A 22530-nucleotide genomic window follows, 5' to 3' on the forward strand; every position below is an offset into this window, starting at 1 on the left:
AGCAATGGTCCACCTATGATGGGTTTACCTGTCAGCTCTGAGTCTGAAGACGCCCTGGATGGCACATGGGCCTGCCCCAGTTGAGTCCCACTTGCAACTGGATTTGGAGACAGCTCTTATCTGCCCCTGGCCCTTACCAGTAAAAGGAAAGGTGCAAGAAGGTTCTTTCTTCTCACTTGACCAATGAGGCATAAATCTCCCATCTGTCTCTAAGACTGAAGAAACTCATTCTTTATGACTTTGCTGGAAATAGTCTTCTGTCTACCTCCTTCCCTTCTGGATTGTCAGACCTTCACTAGGTTTCCGCAAAGACTTTTTGATTCAGTGCAATATTCCTTGCATCCCCGTGGTCCTTTTGAAATGAGTTGTGTTTGCTTCATGTCTGTATCTTCCCAAAACAGCAGGTATAAGATAACTTTGGATCTTTGTGCCGCTTCTATACATTCTTGATTTTCTCCCCCTGTGGTTCCTTTATCACATGGTGAGTTTTGCTTTTGCCTGTCTCAAGGCAGCCCCTTCACAGGGATCCACTCACTCAGAACCTCTCTGGGAGCCACTGTCATGGTTTTGATCAGCAGAGAATTGTTGCTATTTCACATCAGGTCCTTGAAATAGTCAGCAGACATATATTAGACATCTCTTATGTGCGAGACAAGGAGCCCTGGTGATGCAATGGTTAAGCACTTGGCTGCTAATTGAAAGGTTGGTGGTTCAAACCCACCCAGTGGCTCCATAAGAGAAAACCTGCTGATCTACTCCCATAAAGATTACAGCCAAGAAAACCCCATGAGGCAATTCTACTCTGTCACACAGGATCGCTAGGAGTTGAAAATCGACTCGACAGCACCTAACAACACTGAGGCATGGTGCTTAGTGGTAGGGATTCAGAGAGGGAAAAGATGCTGTCAGGAAAGAGGTGTGAAACTGCACCCACAGCAGGGTGTGATAAGTGCAGTTACAGGACTTCCAGAATATTCTGGATTTTGAGAGCACAGAGCTCAGGCCTGGGGAGGTAGGTAAAGGCTTCAGAGAGGAGAGGACATTTCAGCTGGGTCCTGAAGGGTGAGAAGTTCATACCAGACGGAGGAGGGGGGCAAAGTCACTGACACGTGAAAGAGCCCAGGAATGCTGGCACCAGCTGTAATGCCAAATAAATGAATTAAAATAGCGGCAGATTAAGCTGAAAAGCAAGACTGAAGTGGGACTGTGAAAAGCCTTGAATTAATTCAAACATTCTTCCCTCATTCAACAAATTTTCCAGACCAGCACAATAGAAATACAATGTGAGCCACATACATAATTAAAAATTTTCTAATAGCCACATTAAAAAAGATATGAAAAGCAACTGGTCAAAGTGATTTAGTAATACATTTAATTTAATCTGAGCTATCCTAAATATTGTTATTTCAACATGTAATCAATATAACAAAAGTTATTGCAATAGTTTTAGATTCTTTTTTCATAAATCTTCAAAATCTGGTATGCGTTCCGTTCTAAAAGCCGATCTCCACTCAGGTGTCAGTGTCATTGGAACGACATGAATCGTATTTAGATTTCAAAAGATTTACAGTGAAAAGGTAGATTTCTCATACCCAAGTGATTCCAAATAGATTTTTTAATTTTCCAATAACTGAATCAAGTATCAGTTTTTAAATTTAAATTATTTATGATTAAATACTTTTAAGCATTCAGTTCGTCAGTTGCACTGTCACATTTGAAGTGTGTTGGATAGCAGAGTTCTAGACTATTCTAGGAAGTTTGAACTGTACGCTGCAAGCAATGGAGGAAACTACTGAGTTACTTTAAACAGGAAAATGATCAGATCTGTGCTTTAGAAAGGTCCCTTTTACAAAGGATAGATTTTGCTTTTTATGTCTGTCAAAAGATCTGTTAGCTAAGTTAAAACTTCAGGAGGAGAAACAAAGTGAAGATAGTACCATGTAACCTTTTAAGTGGACAAACTGCACGTCCTTTGAAAAATGCTGTTTATAGAGGTGCAATTAATGTGCAAATTATAACTCATCCTTATCTTTCTGCTAACTCCTGTTCCTAAAGCTCTCTAACGTAAAGGTATATGTAGTCCTCCTTCCTTCTGTGGCCTTGAGAGTGAGGAGAAATATGTGGCCTGACTGGGTATGTAATAAATGACTCCCTAGGAGCAGCCTTCTACATGCCCCTAACTTCTGAAAAATGCATCTAATGATTTTCTGCAGAGCACACACAGTTGCGGCAGATTAAGGTCTTTGCCTGTGCTGAGCCACCACGGCTCTCCTCTGGCAGTGAGAGATTCCTGTGGTGGGAGGCTGTGTCTGTCTGGTCTACCAGAGGACACCATTAGGTGAGGAAGAAGGTGGCACACACACAATAATCCTAAACCACTATGTGACTGCTTGGGTGTATCACAGACACCCCATGGTGCCAATACATGGAGAACAAAAAATGAAACTCAAGCAGTGTGGGAAAATTCAGAGAAAAAATGCAACTAGATCTGGGCAATGTTTAAGTCATCCAACTGTTTTATGGTTTACAAATTCATGCAACTAAAGAGAACGAGTAGACAAAATGTGCAATTCCCAAAGTGGTATAATTGGTTTCCTAATTTAGCAATATGTTCTGCTGACTGCTGGGCAGAAATATTCTCACTAACTGCTCTCCTTTTCCTTTGAGAAGGCAGGTGAAAACTCAAAAACGTAGTCATATCTTCTGTTTACTTGCTTTTAGCTTCTTTATAGAAGAACCTTTTTCTATATTGACCGGGACATCATTAACTGCAGAATTGAATGTCAAGTCTCAGGCCAGAAAGGATGAGTTCTAAAGTCAAAAGTATATCTACTTACCTAGTTTTCAATTGAGGGAAGACCCTCAATGAGATGAATTGACACAGTGGCTGCAGCAGTGGGCTCAAATACAGCAAGAATTGTGAGGATAGCACAGGACAAGGCAGTGTTTCGTTCTGTTGTACATAGGGCCACTATGAGTTGGAACTGACTTGAAAACACCTAACAATAAGTTTTCAATTAAATCAGATACATTAAAACCTCATACTTTCAGAGTTGGAGATCTCTTGGGAAAAGGACACCATGAAGTTTATTTTGGCTATTCATGGGACAAGAGGGTTGCTATAAGTTACTATTGTAAACATTGATCATAGACAAAGCATTTTCCATATCTGGGAGGACGTATTATTTTCAAATTTGCACAATCACTGAAGAAGTCGGATTCACACAAAACAACCAATATGCTAATTACCCAAGATTTTTATCTGTTCTTTAGCTGGTTTAAATTTGCCAGTGTTGACAAAACACTGAGAATAGTTTCTGTAATTTGGAAAGCACTTAGTAAGTTGATTCTTTTTCATTCCCATTGAGTTGTACAGTTGTGCACAAAAATGTAAAAAACATTTATTCTTCTCTTAAGACATTTCCTGCGTGGGAATTAGATGAGCATGGAGAATCCATTCTGAGGTTCAGAAAGAGTCGAGGTAATCCCCTGAGAACTAAAGGAGGAATTTGGGGAGTACAGTAGACACAACATTTTGATCCACACAGTTCAGCTGGGTTCTTTTGCTTCTGAAATCTGATTTCTGCCTTCTCTGTCTCTCTCTCTCACACACACGCACACACTCATACTCTGTAAGAAAAAATAAGTTGCCTCACTGCCTCTAGAATTTTGTACTCAAGAGTTTGCTTCTTGGGCCTAATGAGGATCCCAGACAGCTTCGTAGATGTCCCACTCAACCAAGTAAGAGCCTGCTTTGCTTTTTCCATCTAGGAAACCTAGAAGCCCTAATTATGTAATTTTTGTCTTTAACTCTCCTCACATCCTTGGGCTCCATAAAGGCAAACTCCACAGCACATGACTGGTTAGGTGGCAGTGAGGTTTCTTTTATTTAATTCAATAAATCCCTATATTTAAGCCATGAAGCAAAATGAGGTGGAAGGATTAAGATGGAAAGAGAAGTGGGAAATGGCCCAGCTAAAGCTCCAAGGCATGACTTGCTCCTGAAGTCTGGCCCCCCACTTTTCCTCACAGCATCAGCTCTAGCCTGATTGACAAGATCCTGCTGAGGAGCCTCCAGCCTCCAACCATCAGAAAATAATAAGCCTTACCCTTTAGGCATGTGTGCTCATTAGCCCTCTCTTCTGAAACCAAGTTGCCTGGTTTTTATAAAAGGGAATCTCTTATCCTTCCATAAAGCCCAGATTGTGAGTCAGAAAGTGAGCCCCAAGAGTGTATTTCTGGCCCATTACAGCTCATTTTTGTGAGGAAAGCAAAAAGTGAATGTGGAAATGGAGGAAACATTCTTTAATTCAACTTTTTTTTTTGCCTACCTACCTGGATCCTGGCACTGGGGAGACAATGCTAAATAATGCCCTTGTCCTCACAGAACTTACCATATAGATGGACATATAGGTATTTAGAATCACCTTTGTGCATGGGCTCACCATGAGTCAGGAGCAATTCCACAGGGCAGCTAACAACAACGTATCTGGCCGAAAGTCCCGGGGTGGCGCAAAATGTTACACACTCGGTTGCTAACTGAAAGGTTGGAGTTTGGAGGTTTGAATCCACTCAGAGGCTCCTGGGAAGAAAGGTCTGGAGATCTACTTCCAAAAACTCAGTCATTGAAAACCCTAAGAGATCACCATGAGTTGGAATGGACTCAAAAGCAACTGCTTTTGTGGTCCCCCTTTTTTTTTTCCCCCTTTCTTCACACCTCCTTACCAACTGATAATTATGTATGTTCTCCCTTGATTAGTTTTGATGCTACAGTCCTCTATCTTATTCCATCAACTCTAGACCATCTCTCTCAAAGCTATGAAAGATGATGGTATTGGCCGCCCTATCTGTCCCTCCATTTCCCTTCCCTCCTTCATCCCCAAACTTTGTTAGCTAGCCCTTTACTTTTACACTGTCAAAGCTGATAATACATATATTCTCTTCTATACCCATAGTTAGTTTTCTGTGCTTAGCCCAATGTTTCATTCATTCATAAGAAAATATTTACTGAGTGCCAACATGCCAGGCAGTGAGAGCTCAATGCTGAGCAGACAGACCTTGCTGCCCTCATGGACTTTGGGATCCTGTAGGGAGGGGAAGCAGTAATCAAATAATCAAACATCCAAACTCGCAACTGGGGCAAGTGCTGTGAAGGAGAGGCTTATGGTACCATGAGATAGGCATTGATACTAAAGTTGAAATCTTAAGGATGGGAAGGATTTGCTGGGTAAGATGGTTTTTAAGAGTATTCCAGGTAAAGAGAAGTGTGTGCAAAGGCCCTGTGATGGGAAGAGACATGGCAGTGTTAGGAACTAAATAGGACCAGCATAGCTATATTGGAGAGAACAGGAGACGAATGGTGCACAGGCAAGGGGAGACTGGATAGGCAGGCAGTTGGTGAAGCATGCAAGGTCTTGTAGACAGTATTCAAAATTTTATCTTTATTCTAAAAGCAATAAAGACTATAAAGGATTATAAGTAAAGATTTGTCTTAGTTACCTGGTGCTGCTGTAACAGAAATAACCACAAAGGGGTGGCTCTAAAAAAAAAAAAATTTTTTTTTTTTTTTTATCAAATGGAAATTTATTTTCTTACAATTTAAGAGGCTAGAAGTCCAAATTCAGGGTGCCAACTCAAGCAGAAGGCTTTCTGTCTCTGTTGGCTTTGGGGGAAGGTCTTTGTCTCTTGTCAGATTCTGTTTACTGGTTCCTTGGTGATCTTCATGTGGCGTGGCTTCTGTCTTCTCCCATCTCTGCTTGATTCTGTGTGCCTAATCTGCTCATTTCATATTTTGAAGGTGATTGGTTTAAGATACACCCTACACTGTATGGCCTCATTAACATAATAAATAAAACTCTATTCCCAAGTGGAATTGTATCTACAAGAATACCAAAATCAAAAAACAAACCCATTGCCATGAAGTGGATTCCAACTCATAGCAATCCTATAGGACAGAGTAGAACTGCCCCATAGGGTTTCCAAGGCTATAAATCATTACAGAAGGAGACTGCCACATCTTTCTCCCACTGTAGAATGGCTGTTGGGTTCAAACTGATGACCTTTAGGTTAGCAGCCAAGTGCTTTAACCACTTCACCATCAGGGCTTAGGATTTACAACATATGTATTTTGGGGACACAATTCAACTCATAACAGGAATTGGCATGATTAGCTTTGCATTTGAAAAGATCACTCTAACTATATATAGCATGCATAACAGTTTGGAGGAAGGCCAAGGTAGATGGAGGTTGGGACTAAAAGCTGAGAACCAGTGGACAACATTTACACTGTTATGACAATATGAGTAATTGCTCATTGCAGAGTTAAGAGAGAGAAAAAGATAGCAATACTCAGAGGATGTTTGCATAAAAAATGTTCCCAGCATCAAGGTCAAATTAATTCCCTTTTCTTGGGTTCATCAATTGTTTAAATCTTGCCACATTTTCACTTCTTTCATATTCAGACTTTTTTTTGTTTGTTTTTCCTAATGTTTCTAAATGTTTTTTTAATTAATTTTTATCGTGCTTTAAGTGAAAGTTTACAAATCAGGTCAGTCTCTCATACAAAAATTTACATACATCTTGCTAATTGCTCTCCCTCCAATGAGATAGCACAGTTCTTCCCTCTACTCTCTCTCCTCATGTCCATTTGGGTAGCTTCTGGCCCCCTCTGCCCTTTCATCTCCCCTCCAGACAGGAGATGCCAACATAGTCTCATGTGTCTACTTGATCCAAGAAGCTCATTCTTCACCAGTATCATTTTCCATCCCATATTCCAGTCCAATCCCTGTCTGAAGAGTTGGCTTTGGGAATGGTTCCTGTCTTGGGCTAACAAAGTGTCTGGGGACCTTGGCCTCCGGGGTCCTTCTAGTCCCAGTCTGACCATTAATTCTGGTCTTTTTATGAGAATTTGAGGTCTGCATCCCACTGCTGTCCTGCTCCTTCAGGGGTTCTCTGTTGTGTTCCCTGGCAGGGCAGTCATCGGTTGTGGCCAGGCACCATCTAGTTCTCCTGGTTTCAGGCTGATGTAGCCTCTGGTTTGTGTGGTCCTTTCTGTCTCTTAGGCTCATAATTACCTTGAATCTTTGGTGTTCTTCATTCTTCCTTGCTCCAGGTGAGTTGAGACCAATTTCTAAATATTTTTTGTTATTCTTTTACTGAAGAAAGAAACTTTTTGTATTACTTTTGTCTTCTGTGCATTGCATGGAATCCACTCAGTTTCCTTGAGCACTCCAACTTCCTCTTCTGGCCTAAGCTGATTATTTCCAAAGCCTATTACACAGATGTCATTTTGGAATTTCTTTTCTTTGGATTCAGGTTAATTCCATCATTTCCTATCTCCCATATTTTTCCTTTTCCTACTTTTTGTCTTCTTTTTTTTTTTTCTTTTTTAGGTATGACCTGAACCTGTTTTCTTAGGAGGGGTACATAAGAAGTAAATACATTTTTTGCAATTCTGAAATGGGTTTGGAACTCTGTATTTAAAATAATTTTCTTTTAGAACTTTAAAGGCATTGCCCTTTTGCCTCTGAACATCCAGTATTATTGATGATGTCTGAGCCAGTCTGATTTTCATTCATTCATTTAACAAGTATTTTTTTAATGCTTCCTGCATGATAGATATTGTTCTAGGTGTTGGGGACACAGCAATGAATAATACAAAGCCCTTCCTTCGTGAAACTTACATTCCAGTAGAGTAGAAAAACAATAAGTGTAGATGGATAGGTAGGTAGGCAGGCGAGTAGGTGCATGGATAGATGGATGGATGGATGGATGGATGGATGGATGGATGGATGGATGGATGGATGGATGGATGGATGGATGGATGGATGGATGGATGGATGGATGGATGGATGGGTGGGTGGGTGGGTGGGTGGGTGGGTGGATGGATGGATGGATGGATGGATGGATGGATGGGTGGGTGGGTGGGTGGGTGGATGGGTGGATGGCTGGACGGACAGACTGATGGATGGATGGATGGACTGATGGATGGATAGATAGATAAAATATACTGCCAGGCAGTAACGAGTGCTATGAAGAAAAATAAAGTTAGTGAAAGAGAACGGGAGTGTGTTGCTATTTGGATAGGATGGTCGGGTTCTCAGGAAGTTCCACTCTGAGGGTTTGACTTTGATCAGAGGCTTCAGTCAAGTGAGGAAAGGGGCCAAGCATATATCAGGGGACAAGAGAGAAGCATTTCAGGCAAAATGAACAGCAAGTGCAAAGGAAATGAGTTAGTTTGTTGGAGGTGTAGAGGGAAGGCCAGTGCTAAAATTCAGGGGGAGAGTGGTAGGAATCAAGGTCTCCTGTAGGCCATAGATGTATTTTTTCTCTCTGGAAGCTTGTGGGGTTTTCTTTTGATTTTTGGTATTCTAATATTCCATGAGGATGTGTCTAGATGTGGGACTTTTTTAAATTCCTCCCCTGCCCAATACTTAGTGGCCTTTCAGTTTTAGGTAAATTTCTTTTCTTAGATAATGTCTTACTGTTCATTTTCTCTTTTCTCTCAAACATTTCTATTGGGCCTCTTAAGTTGACATTCTCTGACTGATCGTCTCTTTAACTTTCCATTTATTTGTCTCTTTGCTTAAAATTCTGGGAGAGTTCTTCAATTTTAATTTCTAGCCCTTATATTTTTATGGGATTGGCCCTTATATGGAATGTTTCACTTTGCCAATCATGTATTAATTTCCAAAACATTTTCTCACATTGTTCTTTTTTCAGTGCATCCTGTTCTTATCTAATGGATGTAATATCTTTCTGAGAGCACTGATAAAGTTGGATTTTACAAAGTTTTTCTCTGTTTCATGAATTATTTTTGCTTCCTCCAAGGACAGTTGTTTGCTTTGCTTATTTTGGACTTTCTTTTTCATTTAACTGGTTGTTTTCGTATATAGAGGGTTTCTTGTGCTTTTTCATATTATAAGAAAGAAGAATGAATTGATTGTTGTAGGTGGCTGGTTTTCAGCTGTTTTGAATGTGGGTCTGTTTTCCTCTTAGATCATTCCCCTGAATAAGAAGACTGCTTGGAGTTTGCGTACATGGATGAGGTTTGACTTCTTTAGGGTGGGAAGCTGGGATTCAGCCAATAAGCTAGGACAAAGGGGAGGGCAACCAGATACCAGAATAAGGAAGGCTTTACTCTGGGGTACGAACACTCAACCCAGAAATCCTAGTACTCCCGTAGGACAGAAATTTCATCCAGTTTCTCTAAAAAAGGGGCCTGCAGATTTTTACTGGAAATAAATTGGGTCTGTCAGCATCTGCAAGTGGGAAAGGAAAGGGAAGGTTGACTGATGCAGTGTTCCACATACAAACTTTCAATCAACCCTTCTGTTTTCTGCCCTTTCGCACTCTGAACCTCCTGACCCAGTGTTCCCTGGAATCCCCTGGGGAGAGTGACTCTCACCTCACTGAAGCCCCCCTTGCAAATATCTGGGGATAGAATGCCCTCTCTTCTGTTTCATCCATCAACATACTTGCACCCATCTTCCAGACTTTTTTGAAATCTCTCATTTACTGATGAACCGATTCTTGTTCTCTTTCCTTTTTTACTTTTTGAAATGGGTATCACAAGAAGGAGAGAAGACAAACTTGAGTTCACCTTCTTGAAGCAAAAGTCCCACTCTGAAATTTAAGTCAGGGGGACAGTGGTAGCCTGGAGGACTTTAGCTCGTCACAATAATCTTCATCATCTTCTGTCTAACACTCCCCACCCCAGTACATGTACTTCTAAGTAAAAACAGATTGTGTGCTATGGAAAAGCAGCTTCATCCCTCCTATATAAAAATCCTGGTGGCCTCTGCAGGGGAAATTACATGGTTTAGAGCAGGATGAGGGAGGAACAACAGGGAGCCAACTAAGACACTGTTCTAGCATGTCAGGACTCAAACTAGCACAGCTAAAAAGAGAGGATTATTGTAAGGCTAGAGAGGAGCCACACTGGAATCCAAGGCTCATGCAACAAAGCCTCAGAAAAGAGAAAAGGAGGCAAGCCAAGGTCTCACATCTCTGTCAAGTTCACTGCCTCCCTCTGCATTTCTGCTCTGCTCTTTTTTCTCCCTTCATTGCCTCTCTCTGAGGCTCTCTTCCTCAAACTGTGTTCACATTCCCATGTTATAATTCAAATTCCTGAGAAAGGGAGGCTTGGTCTAGTTCAGGTATTTTGAGTGAGGCCACGCAGCTTGTAGACCACTGATCAGCTCATCAATGGACTTGATTAGACTCACATCCTCACTGCCATCCTGGTGACTACTCTGCAGGGTTGTGAGTAGCAGCGGATTCCCTGAGAAGAGGTGTGAGGAGGGCAGACATCCCAAGACATGTCTTGCACATTTACATTAACTCGGGTGTTCACACATACTGTATGATTCAAATTATATGAAATGTCCAAAATAGGCAGATCTATAGAGGCAGAAAGTAGAATAATGGTTGTTCAGGGTGAGTGGGTAGCAGAGGAGATGGGAAGTGACTGATAATGGGTAAATGACTTCTTTTGGCGATAATAAAAATGTTCTAAACTTAGATTTTGGTGATGTTGCGTAACTGTGAATGTACTAAAACCATTGAATCATATACTTTAAATGGGTGAATTTTATGGTACGTGAATTATATCTAAAAGATATTTTTAAAAAAGGCTCTGAAATAGGACTGGGGCAGAGAAAATGGGAAAAAGAAAGGGGCAAAGGTGAAAGAGATGTGGAGGAAGAATGAATAGGACTTATGAAATCGTTGACTCCTTGGGTGGGAGAAAAAAGGAGGGACCACTCTCAACACATCCATGCCAAGTTACACTATAATGTTTAATTCACTTCACTCCAAAGGAGACCTGGGTCCATGGGGCTAGCAAAGAGAATATTTATAAGGCTCATGGAAACTACACCTTCCCATAGCCCAGTGAGAACCCTCTGGCATTTTTGTTGCCTTTAAACTGGAGCCTAAAGTCACCAAGCCACAGCCCCCTCAGCCATCCATGAATCCAAGGCTGCCATCCATTCCACAGAGAGTCAAAGATAGCCTTGCTCCAGATGAACTGAGCAGTAGAGCTAATCCTCTTTCATAGAAACAAGCCAAGATCCTGACTCAACTCTTACAGATTCTCTCCAGGGGGCATAAAATTGGCCAGTCTGAAAAAAGTCAACCAGATGCTCTACAAATAGAGGTTGGAGTAAAATGCTGCCAGCACAGCATAGCTCAGCAGCTGCAGACTGATGAAATGGCAAGCTGTTGAGCTGTGTGTCCTTGTCTTTTTTATCAGGAAGCGAAGCTCATCTCCAAGGTCAAGAAGCAGGGCCGAAAATTACAGCTTCTCCCTGCAGAGAGGAAGTCTTGATTTCTAAATGGGGCTTCCGCAGCTGTTTTCACCACATGCCACATCCAGATGTTTAACAGACCAACTCATCATTCTATGCATTCTGGGCATGGCTTCTCTGTTGAGGGTCGTAGAGCAGAGTGCTTGTCCACTGCAGCCTTTTTGCCAACATTTTTTTTTTTAATAATTTTTATTGAGCTTTAACTGAACGTTTACAAATCAAGTCAGTCTGTCACATATAAGCTTATATACACCTTACTCCATACTCCCACTTACTCTCCCCCTAATGAGTCAGCCCTTCCAGTCTCTCCTTTCATGACAATTTTGCCAGTTTCTAACCCTCTCTACCCTCCTATCTCCCCTCCAGACAAGAGATGCCAACGCAGTCTCAAGTGTCCACCTGATACAAGTAGCTCATTCTTCATTACCATCTCTCTCCAACCCATTGTCCAGTCCCTTCCATGTCTGATGAGTTGTCTTCGGGAATGGTTCCTGTCCTGGGCCAACAGAAGGTTTGGGGACCATGACTGCCGGGATTCCTCTAGTCTCAGTCAGACCATTAAGTATGGTCTTTTTATGAGAATTTGGGGTCTGCATCCCACTGATCTCCTGCTCTCTCAGGGGTTCTCTGTTTTTGCCAACATTTTTAATAGGCATTTTACATCTGTTTTTAGAAGTGAGATGAGCCTATAGTTTTCTTTTCTTGTGTAATACTTTTTTCAACTAATGGACTCAGGGTTTTCTCACCTTATAAAAGTATTGGGTAGCTTCCCACCTGTTTCTGAATTCTAGGACAGTTTGTAAAAAGTGAGCATTGTTTGTTCCTTGAAAGTTTGGAAAAGTTGCTAATAAAACCATCTGGGCCTGCTGCCTTTTGGCGGGGTTGTATCTTTGACTGTGTTTTCCTTTTCTTTCATGGCTCTTGGTCTATTCAAGTTTCCTGTTTCTTATTCAGTAAGTTTTTGTAGTTTATGTATTCATGGAAAGTTATCCATTTCACCTGGGTTTTTTTGTTTTTTTTTTAATAATTTTATGCAGTGGTACATGCTATTCTCTTACATTTTTAGAAACCTCTTCTCCATCTGAAGTTTTTGGCACTTCTTTGATTTCTAACTGTATCTCAGTACAGCTTTTCTTGCTACAGCTGTCCAAGTCACTTCCTTTCCCCTGGGAAGGCAAGAGGCCTTCTCCTTGCCAGCCATCTTTCCACATCTGATCTTTCTTAAATCATAGAATTATGACCTGCATGAATGCAGAGATTAGAAGGGTTTTAAAGATCATCACCTTCAGCAGAAAACCTCCTTGACAGGAAACAGAATGGTTACTCCTCAGCCTTCCGCTCCTTCTCCTTCCCACACACCCAAGTTCCTGCATCCCTGTGTCCCTGACTCCTGATTCAGAGAAAGAGGATCCTTCCTCCTGTTCAAGGCTCATCCTCCCTTTACCTCGACTCTGAATCCCACATCCCAAGATATACTTAAGGACCTGCCCCATCAGCCCATCAGTCAGCTCCTCTCTCTTGTGTGTTTAGCCTCTCTCAGGGGCAAGTGAAGTGGCTTGGGCAGCAGAGCCAATAAAGGCACTAATGAGACTGTTAGCAACCAGAAAAATGTCAAAACTACAGATACATAGGGTTTGTTGGTTTTTTTAGAAATACAGAGACTACTACATACCACTGTATACTGTTACATCTAAATATGTGCTTTGTAAAATAAATGACCCCCTTCATTCTGGCCTTAACCTACTGGTCCCACCCACGTCCGGCTTTCCCCTTGTTTCTTGTTCTCTGGAACGAGCAGTCCAGACACATTATCTTTAATTCACTTCTCAGCCAACTAGAATCCAACTTCCACCTCCACCCTAAAGCCCTACTTTAAAGTCACCCAGGAACAACAATCAGCATTTCTTGACTTGGGATGGGTGACACGGTGAACCAGGCCATTTGTAGAATTTCTCTTCTATCTTGAATGCCAGGACCCTCGTCTTGCATTGAAGAGCCCTGGTAGCACAATGGTTAAGAGCTTGGCTGCTATCTGAAAGATTGGTGGTTTGATCCTACCAGCCAGTCTGTGGTAAAAAAGCTCTGGTGATCTGCTTCCATAAAATTACAGCCTAGGAAAACCTCTGGGACAGTTGTTCTCTGTCCGATAGGGTCACTATGACTCAGTGACACACAATGTCTTGCACTTCTCCCCTTATTGTCTTTAGTCATCTTTTCTTACCTCACCTGTCCGTGTTGTTATTGTTGTTCAGTACCATCAAGTCAGTTCTGACTCATAGTGACCCTATGTACAACAGAATGAAACACTGCCCAGTCCTGAACCATCCTGATAATCTTGCTGTATTTGAGCCTATTGTTGCAGTCACTGTGTCCATCTCGTTGAGGGCATTCCTCCTTTTCATTGACCCTCTACTTTACCAAGCATGATGTCCTTCTCCAGGAACTGATCCCTCCTGATAACATGTCTAAAGTACATGAGACAAAGTCTTACCATCCACACTCTAAGAAGCATTCTGGCTGTACTTTTTCCAAGAGCGATTTGTTCATTCTTTCTAGTGGTCCATGATATATTTTGTATTCTTCACCACCACCATAATTCAAAGGTGTCAATTCTTGTTCAGTCTTCCTTATTCATTGTGCAGCTTTCCCATGCATGTGAGTCGAATGAAAACACCATGGCTTGGGTCAGGCACACCTTAATCCTCAAGGTGACACCTTAGCTTCTCAACACCTTAAAGAGGTCTTTTGCAGCATGTTTGCCCAATGCAATATGTCATTTGATTTCCTGACTGCTCCTTCCATGGGTGTTGATTGTGGGTCCAAGTAAAATGAAATCCTTGACAACTTCAATCTTTGTTTATCATGATGATGCTTATTGGTCTAGTTGTGAGGAGTTTTGTTTTCTTTATGTTGAGGTACAGTGCATACTGAAGGCAGTAGTCTTTGATCTTCATCAGTAAGTGCTTCAAGTCCTCTTCACTTTCAGCAAGGAATTTTGTGTCATCTGCACATTGCAGGTTGTTAATCTTCCTCCAGCGTTTCTCTTTATATACTCCAGCTTCTTAGATTATTTGCTTAGCATACAGATTGAATAAGTGTGGTGAAATGATACAACCCTGACACACACCTTTCCTAACTTTAAAACCACGCAGTATCCCCTTGTTCTGTTCAATCGACTGCCTCTTGATCTATGCACAGGTTCCTCATGAGCACAATTAAGTGTTCTGGAATTCCCATTCTTTGCAATGTTATCCATAACTTATTATGATCCACACAGTCCAATGTCTTTGCATAGTCAATAAAGCATAGGTAAACATCTTTGTGGTAGTCTCTGCTTTCAGCCAAGATCCATCTAACATCACCAATGATATTTCTCATTTCACCCTCATTCCATGTCCTCTTCTCAATCCAGTTTGAATTTCTGGCAGTTCCCTGTGGATGTACTGTATTTTTGTGGAAATAATGCAGACCTTCTGTGTTTGTTTGCTGGCTATACCCTACCCACCTCTGTGAGGTATTTTTGTAAGAGCGCTATGCTAGTTTTTTGTTTGTTTATTTTTTACAGCAACTTGTGGAAGAGGATTGACATCACGGCCCTTGTGATGATGCCTCGAGGTGGGGAGGGCTCGGCCAGCAAACAAATGAAGAAGAAGAGTGTTATTTGCATAAAACTGTGGTACTGCTGCAACCATTTTTGAATTATCTTCAGCATAATTTTACTCGCATATGATATTAATGATATTGTTTGATAATTTCCACATTCCATTTGGTCACCTTTCTTTGTAATGGGCACAGATATGGATCTCCTCCAATCACTTGGCCAGGTAGCTGTCTTCCAAATTTCTTGGCTTAGACGAGCGAGTGCTTCCAGGCTGGCACCTGTTTATTGAAACATCTCAACTGGTATTCTGTCAATTCCTGGAGCCTTGTTCTTCACCAATGCCTTCAGTGCAGTTTGGACTCCTTCCTTCAGTAACATCAGTCCTTGATCACATGCTACCTTCTGAAATAATTGAACATCAACCAATTCTTTTGGTGCAGTGACTCTGTGTTTTCCTCCCACCTCCTTTTGATACTTCCTGTGTCACTCATTTTTTTGCCTGTAGAATCCTTCAATATTGCAACTCAAGGCTTGAATTTTTTCTTCAGTTCTTTCAGCTTAAGAAATGCTGAGCATGTTCTTCCCTTTTTTGGTTTTCTAACTCCAGGTCTTTGCACAGTTCATTATAATATTTTTCTTTGTCTTCTCAAGCTGCCCTTTGAGAGCTTCTGTTCAGCTCTTCTACTTCATCATTTCTTCCATTCGCTTTAGCTACTCTACATTCAAGAACAAGTTTCAGAGTCTCTTCTGACATCCATTTTGGTCTTTTTTTTTTTCCTATCTTTTTTAATGACATTCTGCTTTCTTCATCTATGATGTCCTTGATATCATTCCATAACTTGTCTGGTCTTCAGTCATTAGTGTTCAAACATCAAATCTCTTCTTGAGATGGTCTCTATAAGTTTGGGTGGAATACACTCAGGGTCATACTTTGGCTCTTGTGAACTTGCTTTAATTTTCTTCAACTTCAATTTGCGTATTTTGAGTGTCTCCCAACCTGAGGTGCTTGTCTTCCAGTACTATGCCAGACAATGTTCTGATGCTATCCATAAGGTATTCACTGGCCAGTTTTTTTTAGACCTAAATCCTTAGGTCCTTCTTCCTAGTCTATCTTAGGAAGCTCCACTGAAACCTGTGCACCATGGGTTGCCCTGCTGGTATTTGAAATAGTGGTGGCATAGCTTCCAGCATCACAGCAACACGGAAGCCACAACATATGACAAACTGACAGGTAAGTGTCCACAGATGTTATTATTTCCCAGGTTTCCACACTCATCAATCTTCCACACTGCTTGCACACATCTGATCATGTTATTATCCTATTGAGTAACCTCCAGGAATTCCCCATAGCCTAGAAGACAAAGTCCATAGTAGGTTAGAGCAGAAATGAAGTCAGAGCAATATGGATTGTGTTCAAGTCAATGTAGATTCTGCCCAACTATCTCCATCTTCTTCAACTGGAAGACAGTGTAGTGAGAACTTGGGACCTGAGGTCACAAACTCATCCCAACCTATTTTTCCAGCCTCCTTTCCTTCACCATCCCCCAATCCAAGCAGCGTTTGCTCTATCCTCAAAAAATGGCTCACTGTTCTCTGAAAAATCGAAGTGGTTTCAGGACTCAATGCTTTTGCATATACTGTTCCATTCATAGAGAAAGGCCTTGATCGTCTTTATTATATTCAAATACACACCTATTCCTCTAGGCCAAGTTTAAATGGCAACACTAAACAAAACTGAACAATACTGATGCCTTTTGATAGGAACTTGGATTTGAAATAGCTTAGAATATCAGGGATGGAACCAAACCTGGAGCTTATCAAGTCCTTGGTCAATCCCTTCATACTATAGAGGAGGAAACTGAGACATCAAAAGACTGAATGGTTAGTCCAAGTCCTGAAGTTCACTGAGGATAGTACCAGGTATTAACGCTTCTAATACAGTGTCTTTTCAATTAAACAAGTATTTATCAAAGATTTGCTATGTACCTACATTTGATCATGTCAGCCCTTCCTTAAGACCCTTACATGGCTTCTTTTATTCTCCTGTAATAGGATACTTAAGCGTCTTCATTGCCCAATCTCTGCTTACCATCCCAACTTCACTCCTTGCTACTGCCCCCTTCAAATTCAACCTTCCAGCCATTTTGAACTAGTTGTAGTTGATAAGCACAAGGACTTCAGAGTCAGAGACCTGGCTTTGAACCACTTAGCTATATGACCTTTAGGGAAAATTAATTCATCTTTCAAAGCCTCAGTTTCCTCATCTGTGAAATGAGGCTAACAATACCTGTCTCCTAAGACTGTTGTTAGGATTACTTGATTGTATAAAAAGCACGTAGCACATTGCCTGGCATATAGCAAGTACTTCATTAGCGGTAATGTTTACCGTCTTAAATGATGATGATTACTTCCCTCAGAAAGCTTCCTTGACCTCTCCAGATTGTGTAAGGTGACTCTTTACCCATAGCATCTGGTGCTTACTTCATAACAGTGTAAATTCTTGTTACTTGTCTCTGTCATTGAGCTGTGAGATCTTTGAGAGCAGAGCCATTGTGTTTCGTTCAACTTAGTATCTCCAACATATAACACATGGTTGGCACTCAGGGAATGTTTGTTAGCTGAAAAGAGGAGGAGAGGTAAAGCAATAGACAAGATGCTGTGAGGACATAAACATGCCAAAGGCAAAGTTCCCGCATTCCTGATGTACGGCCCCAGTCTGGGGAGACAAACAAGTTTGCAGATTGCTATATTTGACTCTTCTATAAAGATAAGGAAACGCTGGTGACATAGTGGTTAAGTTGACTTGACTGCAACGGGTTTTTTTTCTTTTTCTTAGATAAGGATAAATTATGACACGCATTTATAAGAAGAAAAAAAGACTTACGTTTTTATTTTTCCCTTACTGTGAGATACATCATACATACAAAAAAAAAAAAAAAAACCTATTGCCAACGAGTGAAATCTGACTCATAGCAAACCTTTAGGACACAGTAGAACTGCCTCATAGGGTTTCCAAAGAGTGGCTGGTAGATTTGAACTGCCCATCTTTTGGTTAGCAGCCAAGCTCTTGACCACTGCACCACCAGGGCTCCAAACACGTACAAGTTAAGGAACTATGAAATGGACGCCTCTGTGACCACCATGCTGGTCAAGAAACAAAAGAGAATCACAGAAGTTCCGCCCTATGTCTCTCCCCATCACATCTTCCTTCCTCTTTCCAAGTAACCACTTTTGTGATTCATTTCCTTGCATCTCTTTATGCTTTTACTCCCTATCTATGGATCCCTAACCAATATAGTTTAGGTTTGCTGGTTTTTGAACTTTATATAAACGGAATCACACTATATGCATATTCTTCTCAGACTTGCTTCTTTCCCTTAACTTTGTGAGATTAATCCATGCTGTTGAATGTAGTTTTAGGTTTTTTTCCATTACCATACCTTTTTTTTTTTTATACCCATTGCCATCAAGTTGATTCCGAGTTATCTAATGCTGCTATAACAGAAATACCACAAGTGGGTGACTTTAATGAAAAGACATTTATTTTCTCACAGTTTAGGAGGCTAGAAGTCTGAATTCAGGGCAGCAGTCCTAGGGGAATCCTCTCTTTCTCCCTGCACTCCAAGGGAAGGAAGGTCCTTGGCAGTCATGTAGCATGTGTCTTTTCCTCTGTTCTTGCTTGCTAGCTTGCTTAATCTGCTCTTTTATATCTCGAAAGAGATTGACTAAAAACACACCCTACACTAATACTGCCTCATTAACATAAAAAGAAAACCCATTCCCAAATGGGATTATAACCCCAGGTTACAGAGTTAGGATTTACAGCACATATTTTTGGGGGGACACAATTCATGACTATGCCACGATTTACTTATCCATCCACTGCTGATGGACATTTAGTGTTTTTCCAGTTTGGGGCTATCACAAACAATGCTTCTATGCACATCGTTATATTTATTTCTGGGGCGCTTAAGTGCGTAAGATTCCTTTAGGTTTGAGAATTCCATTTTCCTCTGCCATCAATGAAGAGCCAGCCTAGGGGTTTTGAAATTGAAACTAGTTTGCACAAAGGAGGTTCAGGTAGGTAGAGAAGAGCTGAAGAAACCAGTGTTTCTCAAAATGTGGTCCAAGATGACCTGCATCAAAATCATCTGGGGAATTTGTGAAGTATGCAGATTTCCAGGCCCAGCCCAAACCTGTCAGATGAGAACCTCTGGAAATGAGGTCTGGAAAGCTGTGTTTCGGTAAGCTCCCCCACCTGCCATGGCCTTATGTGGATCACCAGGTCTCTATCTTCTGTAGATGCTACACGTGTGGTGGAACATAGCTAAGTGGTCAGCACAGTGTTAGGAAATTTTGAGAGGGTTGGTACCTTCATCTCCAGAAATCAGCTCTTTCCTACCTCCTCTGTTGTTGGCTCCTTACCTTGGTGTATCACCACTTCATCTCTAAGCAAACTCCACCCCTTAGCACACCTGCAAGTTGAGTTCCCCAAAATATTTGTTTTCCTCTCAACCCCTGCCGTATTCTCACCCCTGGTCCAAATGTTGGAGAACACTTAGAAGTCTCATTTGAAGTAACTCCAAAGTTTTCCCATGACTCCTGACGATACTATATCTCAAACAGGGCACCTAACTTTTAAACTATTTCTCACTTTTTTCTCTGTGGCTTTTTAGAGTCTTGTGTTTTCAAATTATGCAGAGCAAATGATAAGCTGCTCATTTTTTTTCCTTTGTTGAAAATGATCTTATTTGCAAACATCTCAAGACTAACTTTCTCTCTTTTCCTTTTATATATAGATAAATGCAGAGGGAACACCTGAGGAAGTTTTTCTTCAAGTCTGCACAGCAATTGACTCTCTTTTCTGAAGGCAAAGATGCATGTATGTTAAGTAGAATGGAGACAGAAAAATATTATAGGTTCATCCTTAAGGCAGTATGTTTCAAGTTAAGCCTGTTGTGTCCTCTCAAACCGTAACATTGCTGTTTGCTTCCCAGCTTGACCTGAGACGTATCTGGAAATCATGCATGGTGTATTTGGTATTGTCAAACCTTTTCTTCGTAATTCAGACACTTGTCTGCACTCACGCACGCTCACTTTTCTATCATGTAGTTCACTCTGAGAGCTAAGTAGCAGTGAACAGCAGTGCAGTGCCAGTCTGTGTCCGTTGTGCCCCTGGGACATGCTGGAGTCTATCATCTGGTTCTACTCAACAGAGTTAGCATCCCTAACTCCCCATCACGTCTTCCTTCCTCTCCCCAAGATTTATGTGCTGTTCTCAGATGAAGGTCCTCAGTGTGGGGGGAGGGGCATCGTCCTTGGGGGCTATGTTTCCTCAACTGTCATCCACTAGTGGCTCAGAGCCAGAGAAGGTGGGCTGAGTACACCTTATTGATGCATCAAACAAGCACTTTGATAGGAAAAAAAAAAAAAAGTGAAACTTTATAGCTTTTGCAAGACAGCAAAAACCAGACTAGTTATCAGTATTTCTCTATCCCTTTTTAGGAAACTGGTTACTTGGAATATTGTCATAAAGGCTAAGAGAACAAATTGGATAAATTGTATAACCTATTATCTTCTATATATGGTGTTGCATTTCAGCAATTATAAATTTATACAGATGGCCAAAAATAATTTTAAAAGCATGATTCATTTACTGGACATCAATTAAATTTCAACTTTTAATTTTAAATGATCACCTCATTATCTTTTTATTGCTTTCATTACTTATTATCATTGCCAAACAAGTAAAAAAAAAAAAAACAAAACACAGTAGTAATAACAAAACTGATGTGAAGGGCATGTCAGTAAGCAGTCTTTAGCGGATTCCAGTGTTGTATTTGTTTCATACAAACCCTTTCCAAATTATTGCAAACCTTATCATACCCACATGTAAAATTGTGTTTCCTTGCATCAAGCCAGTGAAGTTTGGGTTTTCTTTTGTGTTATCAGTTGCAGTATCAGAGCTATTATACTAATGGAATAACTGCATATTCCACTCAGTCACTACAAAAGGCCATACTTTCAGTTTGCATGATATATATATTTTTTTCTTCAACGGTTGTGCAGATAAGAATCCACTTCTGGGACAGCATTGTATTTTTAAAGTCATTTTTTTTTCTTGAAATGGATATGTATAAATAAAATAAATGGAAGACAGGATAACTTTCTTTTCTATTTATTTGCAATTCACTTCACTCTGGAAAGCATTTGAAACCTTATTGCAAAAAGAAATTGAAGCAAACACAGTAATGGTTGAGATTTACAATATGTCCATATGGTTTTAATTTTGGCTATAGAGCAATTTTGATCTATTACAGAGAACTCTTCAGTGTATTCATGATACATGGTAATTTTCATATTTCCTTCTTCTCTAGCAGAGAAATTATCTAGAAACAGAAATATCAGTGTTTGCTAAAGAAAAGAAATTAAATTTCTTTGGCTACAATTAGGTCTCTATTAACAAAAAGGGGCATGATCCTACAACTCACACAGCTGTCAGATCCTTCATTACTATGTAAGTTGTCACACTCTCTAGGGGAGTGTAAGGAGTATGTGAGCCAATTTTAAAAAGAGGGTATCTTTGTTTTCTAGTGCTGCTATGACAGAAATACCACAAGTCAGTGGCTTTAACAAACAGAAATTTATTTTTTCACAGTTCAGGAGGCTAGAAGTCTGAATTCAGGGCGCCAGCTCTAGGGTAAGGCTTTCTCTGCTGGCTCTGGAGGAAGGTCCTTGTCTCTTCTGAGCTTCTGCTCCTAGGAGATCGTCCTGTGGCTTGGCATCTCTCTTCCCCCATCTCTGCTTGCTCTCGTTTGTTTAATCTCTTTTATATCTCAAAAGAGATTGACTCAAGACACGCCCTATACTAATCCTGATTTAACGTAACAAGGACAACCCAGTCCCAAATGGGATTATAACCACAGGCATCGAGGTTATTTACAACACATATTTTGGGGGGACACAATCCAATCCGTAACAGAGGGTTCCAGGATGACAATTATCATCAGTTATGCCAGAAAACATCAAATATGATTCGATATAGGGATTTATTAACATTCTTTAAACACACACCTCATACTGGCAAACATGGTCCATGCGTACTACGGCTTTCACAGCCTGAGGAAGGGAAATGAAGCAGCAGGCAACAGACAGCCCAGCCAGGGCTTTCCGGCTTTCAGAGCCCGTAGCAGGCAGTCCTCTAGAAAACATCAGCAGGGGTTAATAGCCTTGCTCCTGAAGAGTATCTAGAGGTGCAACTCAAGCCTTCTATAGAACTTCTAAAACACATTACTGATCTGAATGGCTTGAAATGACAGCACCACTTCAAAGTCATGGATTTTAAAGCAAAAAATGACCTGGTAGACCTCACGTGTATGAAGAAGACATCAGAACACAACCCAAACTCCTTTACCATGACCTGCATTCAAGCCTTCCCTCTTCTGGCCCTGCACCCTCTCTGACCCTATCAACTACCCCCTCCTCTTGCTCATTTGGCCCAAGCTACACTGGCCATCTTCATGTTCCCTGAACAAGCCAACCTCTTTACTGGCTCAGGGCCCTTGCTGCTATCCTTCTGCCTTCCTACAGATTATCCACAAGGCTAATTTCCTTACTCCA

At 41.0% G+C, this 22530-nt stretch overlaps 1 protein-coding gene across 1 annotated transcript in view; it reads left to right on the top strand.

The window, feature by feature from the left end:
• AK5 (adenylate kinase 5) overlaps nucleotides 1-21121 on the top strand; it is a 318482-nt gene extending 297361 nt beyond the window's left edge. Inside the window, exon 14 of the mRNA XM_010591179.2 lies at nucleotides 19710-21121. Within this exon, the coding sequence (XP_010589481.1) occupies nucleotides 19710-19778 (69 nt within the window). The 3' untranslated portion in view covers nucleotides 19779-21121. The remainder of the gene's footprint in view (nucleotides 1-19709) is intronic.
• Nucleotides 21122-22530: the final 1409 nt, after the last annotated feature.

Source organism: Loxodonta africana, chromosome 3, assembly GCF_030014295.1.
Source record: "Loxodonta africana isolate mLoxAfr1 chromosome 3, mLoxAfr1.hap2, whole genome shotgun sequence".
In the NCBI taxonomy this organism is placed as follows: domain Eukaryota; kingdom Metazoa; phylum Chordata; class Mammalia; order Proboscidea; family Elephantidae; genus Loxodonta; species Loxodonta africana.